The 7,439-nt window shown below is 37.3% G+C and overlaps 1 protein-coding gene across 1 annotated transcript; it reads left to right on the plus strand.

The window, feature by feature from the left end:
- Window positions 1-2,020: 2,020 nt before the first annotated feature.
- LOC125196441 (glyceraldehyde-3-phosphate dehydrogenase GAPCP2, chloroplastic) lies at window positions 2,021-5,816 on the plus strand. The gene is made up of 14 exons (XM_048094957.1): window positions 2,021-2,240; window positions 2,818-2,903; window positions 2,990-3,057; window positions 3,156-3,194; window positions 3,428-3,528; window positions 3,866-3,978; window positions 4,059-4,158; window positions 4,239-4,385; window positions 4,525-4,585; window positions 4,699-4,796; window positions 4,875-5,017; window positions 5,111-5,194; window positions 5,283-5,372; window positions 5,480-5,816. The coding sequence occupies exons 1-14, from the start codon at window positions 2,187-2,189 to the stop codon at window positions 5,532-5,534; spliced, it is 1,239 nt and encodes a 412-aa protein (XP_047950914.1). The 5' UTR covers window positions 2,021-2,186; the 3' UTR covers window positions 5,535-5,816.
- Window positions 5,817-7,439: the final 1,623 nt, after the last annotated feature.

A 7,439-nucleotide genomic window follows, 5' to 3' on the forward strand; every position in this document is an offset into this window, starting at 1 on the left:
ATTTTCTATATATAATCAAAATCAAATTCGAGTTATGATATTGTCGATTTGTGGAAATAAATTCTAGTACTATCTTCCTCTCATGTTAAGTGAAAGTGAGTGAAATTTATATTTTTAACACGGAATATAAGAAAATAATATGTAATGGATTAAGTGAATATATAACAAATTAGAAAGTAAAGTAAATCAACCGAGAGAGAATAACATATAAAATATAATAAAATTAAGTAATGACCAGAATAAATAACTTATTGATCCCAAAATATCCCAAAAAATAATACACAAGTACACAATCCAATTAATAAGAAATGAAGTAAGTGGTAATTTCTCCTAGAAATAGCCATGGAGTATGTAGGACTATTTTGTATAATTGTTTTAATTTATCCTAGAAAGCCTACACTAAAACCTATGCTAATTGATTATTATAATCATTCATTGAACTAGACATTAAAAATAGATTACTATCCACCTAATACGTAGTACTAATATTGCATTGTATAGATTACATTCTTCTATAATCAATCAATAGTTATATTTTTATATTCTGGGTGATTTAAAAAAGCTAGTCACCTTTTACATTTGATAAGTTTACCTTTCTATAATTAATAAAATCTAAATCTCATTAACAATATTTCAACTATTATCATATACCTTGCCAATTTTGCATTCTCAAAAGTGATCGTGTATAACACACTATGTTATAAAAAGTATGAACTTAAATAGTATCACTAGCACTAACAATATAATATATTTTCATTGAGTTCCAAGTTGTAGAAGTGCCGTAATAGCGAAAGTGATTCGGCGTAATTTTTAGTCAATAAGTAGGCATCTCTTTATTTTATTTAATTAATAGGCATATGTCTCGAGGATTGTTTATATTTAATAAATTAACTACTGTATATACTATGTTTACGAGCAAACAGTATTGTGAGTTGAAAAGTGCGACTTTGATTTTGCTATTATATGGTTGTTGGACCACGTGAGGAGTTTGGTGAGTCTACCTAACTATGAAATCAACTACATCACCTAAACTAACCCTTTCCAATGATGATAAATACAAAATAAAGTATAATAATAAAATAAAATTTTTAAAAAATTACGCTCCATATGTAGTCAATTTGTTCTATGTCAACATTACACTTGTAATTATGACGAGCGACGTCCATGTCCTCAACTATATTTAGGAATACTATATATATCCCTTTATTGTAAACTAAAATAATAGAAATAAATCAAGTATAGTTTGAAATCAACTATACTTTGACAAGATGTTCTTTCCAATCAATTATTCACAAACAGTAGTTAAGCACACACCCACTTTTTTCATCAGATTTTTTTTACTACAATTTAAGGCTGCAAAATTGGGAAAAAAATGAACCGATCGATAAGTTACACTAAAATTATATCGTGAATAGGGTTCATTTTTGTGAAATTGATGTTTCAAATTAATATTCGAAAATATAAAATCTTTTCATCCAATATAAATTAAGAAAACTAGTAGTAGTAACTTTTTCTTGTCACGGTTAATTATTGAGTAATCGATTAACCGTTTTAAATTTGAACATCAATCCATACAAATTTTTTTCAGCTTATAATATATTAGTTGAATCGAATCAATCGATTATAAATCAAAATTTTGTGTTTTATAGCAAATGATTGACAAATCGCCCTAGGTTTATTTTAGTTAGCACCGTTAGAAATATTTGTCTTCTAAAATGAGACCAAAAAAGGGCGAAAAGAAAATGGAAAAAGATTCAGTGGGCCCCAGACGATTCCGACGTGGCAACCAAGAAGGCGCTCAAAACGACAAAGCCACCAACGGAGGAAAAAGCAACAGTTTCAGGCTCATTATGGGCCTTGAGGGTGGGCTCCATTGTGGTTAGCTTGACCCAATGAAAAATAAACAGCGACGGCGACGGGTGATACGGCGTCGTTTTGTTGAATTTTCCTCAATTTCAACACGAGCCTAATAAACTCCGCCTCTTCCATTTCTTTAAGCATATTTAAGAAGTTGGCCACCTCTTCTCCTCAAAAGCCAAAGCCCCTTCTCATTTTTCTAGGGTTCTGCTGTTCATTTCTCTCCAATCTTTCTCTCTCTATATCTATATAAATATACAGAGGAATATAGAATCCACGAGCATTTCTTTTTGTTAGGTTTTCGCAGCGAAGAGTTGGTTGCTGGAGAAATGGCCTTGTCTTCTTCCTCTTCGCTCCTCATCCGCCCCTGCGACCGATCCAAGGTTCGGTGTTTGTTTTCTTCTTTTGTTTGCTTTTTTTTGTTCTCTGTAAGGTCGAGCTCAGATCAGCTGTTTCGAATTTCTTTCTAGTTGTTTTGAACCCGAAGTTGCTTTTTTTGCACTTTGATTGTATCGAATTGATTGATTCATTATGTTTTCGTTGACAAATTGGTTCTGGCAGTAAAATTGCACAATTTTCTGGATTTTTCGTTTCAGTAATTTTTTCCCGATTTGGAGTTGGTTGTATTTTGAATGTTCAAGTATTGAGAAATGTAAAGATTAGGGTGATTGGATTTGCGATTTGTAGCACTGGTAGGAAGTGATGGAATTCAAGTGATGGCTAATGATTTCATTCATGTAAATCTCTTCGTGTTTATGCAGCCTAAGATATAGAACTGCTTTGTACATGAACTTGATGTCCATGCATGGTATAGTTTGTAGCTTCGTAAGTTGGATTTTGTTACGTTCTGCTTAAGTAGTTAGTACTTGTTATTTTCTGTCTAGATCGCTCTATTTGTATTTGATGCATAGCAGGAGGTTCATTTATACGATCCCTAATGTCTAATTGCATCATTTTCAGGCATCATTCGGCCTTAATGCTAATGCTGTCAACCTTCACTCAAGTATATTCGGGGCTAATTTGCCAGTGGATTCTTTCCCACTACAGTTCAGTGAATGTTTTCATTGTTAACTCATTAATGTTATCATTATTTGGGTTATATCTCAAATGACACTTAATTTGGAACTTGTAGGAAAGTTTGTGCCCGCACTGTTCGTCCTATTAAAGCAACAGCGACAGAAGTACCTCCCACCATCCTTAGTAAGCCCTATACACTTTCTTCTTTTCTTTTTCTAGATTTCAGTTCGTGTTTTGTTTTATCTGTTTGATAAGCTGTTTCCTATGCTTTACTGATTCAGAGTCACGAAGCAGTGGGAAGACCAAGGTTGGCATCAATGGTAAGCTTAGCCTTAATATGATTCTGCTTCCATTCAATTTCATATATAACTGCTCTTTCTTATCGCTGCTCTCAACTTTTTAATATTTGTTGAATCATGTTTTCCTATCCTTTAGCCGTCTACATGTTTTCCTATCCTTTAGCCGTCTACAAGAAGTTTATCATGTCACTGGCTATTTTCAGAATTCTTTCTGTTTGCATATGAGTATGACTAAACTCCTTGGTAAAATGCAGGTTTTGGGCGGATTGGAAGAATAGTTTTAAGGATAGCATCTTTCAGGGATGATATCGAGGTGGTAGCTGTTAATGATCCTTTCATTGATGTGAAATACATGGTAAGTTTCCTTGCTCAGCTTCATTTCCATTCTTGACCTGATTGTTAGATTAGCTAAACCCAAATTCTGATTCTGCATTCAAATGGCTGAAATATTCTCATCGTGGTTGATTGTTGAATGTTCTTATTTAATTATTGGATTCTTTTTAATAATTTTTTACTGGACAAATTGAAGGCAGAATAGATGCTTGTAATGTAATGATAGACAGTGGCCAATTTGTAAATGTTTCTGGGATGGTAAATGTTTAATGGTAACAAGCATTGGAATAGCAATACCTTTGGACATATATGTTTATAGTAGAATATTTCTGGAGTGTGATCTTAGCAATATTTTCCAGGCATACATGTTCAAGTATGATTCTACTCATGGACCTTTCAAGGGGACCATCCGAGTTATTGATGAATCCACTTTGGAAATCAATGGAAAGCAGATCAAAGTAACCAACAAAAGGTATTACCATATATTGCAATTAGTTACTACCCTAAAACCAACACACTAAGGTGTACTAACTTCCAATGCTCCGACTAAAGGGACCCAGCAGATATTCCCTGGGGTGATCATGGAGCTGAGTATGTTATTGAGTCTTCTGGAGTCTTTACAACTGTTGAAAAGGCTTCAGCACACAAGAAGGTTAGTACCAGTAGGTCCAGTAAGATTCTTAACATCCCCCTTTTCATATGATGCACTTCTAATTAAAAGTTGTTGTGTAGGGTGGTGCTAAGAAAGTTGTCATCTCGGCTCCTTCAGCCGATGCTCCTATGTTTGTCGTTGGTGTAAATGAAAATAGTTACAAACCAAACATGGATGTTGTTTCCAATGCTAGCTGCACCACCAATTGCCTTGCTCCTCTTGCCAAGGTTCTTAAGAAATCCAAGTTCTTTTCTATTGTAGATTATCCTTTAGTTTGTATGAGTTTTCAAGAGCAGCTTCTTTTCAATCTCGTGGCATGCAATCATTCATCATCTACTATTCTCTAACAATTTGCTAATTTTGCAGGTAGTTCACGAAGAGTTTGGTATTGTAGAGGGTCTGATGACGACTGTCCATGCAACAACGGGTATGTGTTATGCCAGTAGCTGCTTCCCTGTAGATTTTGAAATTATCACTTTTGCTCATAATTATCCTTATCTATAGCCCTGCGTGATCTTAGTTCTCTTTGTTTATGTCCAGCCACACAGAAGACTGTTGATGGTCCTTCAATGAAGGACTGGAGGGGTGGCCGAGGAGCAGGGCAGAACATCATCCCTAGTTCAACTGGGGCTGCTAAGGTATTAAACAGTTATCAGTTTTGGCACATTTAGTCCAGCAATTCTTCCATTTGCTTCTAATCTAAAATAAAATTTCAGGCTGTTGGAAAAGTTCTTCCAGAGCTTAACGGTAAGCTCACTGGAATGGCCTTCCGTGTCCCCACACCTAATGTCTCTGTTGTAGACTTAACTTGTCGTCTTGACAAAAGTGCTTCATATGAAGATATTAAAGCAGCAATAAAGTATGAGAACCTCATCTCTGCTTTCAGATTTTCTGTCTTTCTTTCCTTTGTGTATTTGTTGTACTCACAGAATTTATATCTCTTAATATTCAGATATGCTGCAGAGGGTCCGCTGAAAGGCATTCTAGGATACACTGATGAAGATGTTGTCTCCAATGATTTTGTTGGTGACTCAAGGTATAATTTTCCCCTCTTTTCTCCATCCTTCTAGATGCTTGACTACCTTGTACTGGAACTGCACATAATTGTTAAACCTTAATTGTAGGTCAAGCATATTTGATGCCAACGCTGGAATGGGTCTTAGCAAATCCTTCATGAAGCTAGTCTCCTGGTATGACAACGAGTGGGGTTACAGGTATGTCTCTCCTTCTCTCAGACACGTGCGCACACACACACATACCCTCACAGGATGTGTACAAGGCTGTGTATTCCGGTGCATGATATGGCGTATTTCTGTTGCAGTAACCGAGTGTTGGACCTGATTGAGCATATGGCCTTGGTGGCAGCAACAAAGTAAGAAGCAGCAGCTTGCGGGTTTCTTTGTTTTCGTTTTTTGCTGGGAAGACCGAGTTATATACAAGGCAGTAGATGCGACATGAATTTTAGGTTGCTTGAAAATGGAATTGTCTTATTAAATCAATTGTAGCCTCTTGAGATGGCTTTGAAATAATGTACTACTAATAGTAATGTATGTGAACTGTTGTGGAAGCACATGAATTGTTTTTTGGATGTTATGTTGCGACTCTTAGGACGCAACTGACAAGCTATATGATTTTGTTTATTTACAACGGTTAGAGCATATTCTCTGTCGTGTGATAACTCCACTTTTTCTTAACGCCTACAACGAGTTCAAGTACTATTACAGATTGACAAATAAAAGTGATTTACAACGAGTTATCCGACGATGTTTATTTATCTACTCCCTTTGTTCTACATTAGGGTTTCCATTTGAGTTCGGCATGAGTTTTAAGTACAAAGAAAAATTGTTGAAAAAAAATAGTGGAATGTGAGTCTTAGAGTATCTACAGCCGGGAAAAACCGGGCCCTTTTACTCCACCCATTTGTTCCCAAAAGATTTACGGTTCCGAATGGAGATCCCCCCCGCCTGCCTTTTGGCCCCCCAAAAAAGAAAAGGGGAAACGGGGAAGTTCCCCCTGGATAAGACGAAAATTCTCCCGGGAGGGGACCCGAAAAACCGGGGGAAGGTTCGTGTTTATAATTTAATAATTAATCGAAAAAATAAATCCTAATAATCGACTAGGAGTTATTTAGCAAAAATATTCCCTTTTCACGTATCATGCTCATAACTTGAATTAATCATGTTTAAGTATATTGAAACCCAAAACATGCTTTCTGGCGAAATAAAACCTTTTTAATTCTCCAAAAAATTGATGATGCTAGCACTTCTCCACGTGCGCTTTGAATTTTAGCCTGGATCTTTTTCTGTTTTCCCCTTTACTCCAAAATCGGGGTGGCATCTCAAATACTAGGACTTAAATAAAAAAACATAAATTCTCTCCCGGAGGAGACTAAAACAAAGACTTGGACTTTGTTAAGTTAACTTATACATTTAAACATGCATTTAACATCCATTAAATGTAAAACATAACAACATTATGACAAAAATAATCTGTTTTATTCCTTGGAAAATAAAATAAGAGTTTTACAGTATTCAATCACTCGAAACGTGATTTCTAGTATACAAACTCTACACGAACTACATACCCGAAGAAAGTGTTCTTTTGACAAAGTGTTGGGTTGATATTTTAGAGGATCCGGTGTTTGCCAACAACCTAAAGCAACTCGCGTACTGGAAGCGCATCGCTGAGCGCTACAACGAATCCAAGCCTGCGGCTGCGTACAAGCGCCACAGGAGCAGCTCTGCAAGCACTGGGATCAGGTGAAGAAGCAACTCAATTTGTTGTCGGCGGAGTATACGATGTGCCTGAGGGGGCAGGGCAGCGGCGAGAGTTTGACCTATGTGCACGATAAAGCGCTTGCGTTGTACATTTCACTGTACGACGAGTTCAAGCACTACTCCTCCCGGTTCATCTTGAAGGAGAAGTAGAAGTTCCAAGGAGGGATTATGCCCATATCGTCTGCGAGAAAGAGGACGAAGCACACCGCTACCGGTGATTATACGAGCAGCAACAGCGGCGCACCTCCGATGGACCTCAACCAACCGATGTACGAGGATGAGAGTTCGGGCACACCGATGTATTCCCGGCGTCCCATTGGCAACAAGGCTGCTAAGAACAAGGGCAAGGCATAGGCGACGACCTCACAGAACCCGGCCCCGGCCGCGTCCCTGACCCCGATATCGGCTGCGGCACATGCCTACGGGGACTACTTGGTAAGGGCTGCCAACCAGAGGACGTTGTTGGACACGCCAACTCCCTCAGGCAATGTGAGGACCCGGGTG

Source organism: Salvia hispanica, chromosome 6, assembly GCF_023119035.1.
Source record: "Salvia hispanica cultivar TCC Black 2014 chromosome 6, UniMelb_Shisp_WGS_1.0, whole genome shotgun sequence".
NCBI classification, from domain to species: domain Eukaryota; kingdom Viridiplantae; phylum Streptophyta; class Magnoliopsida; order Lamiales; family Lamiaceae; genus Salvia; species Salvia hispanica.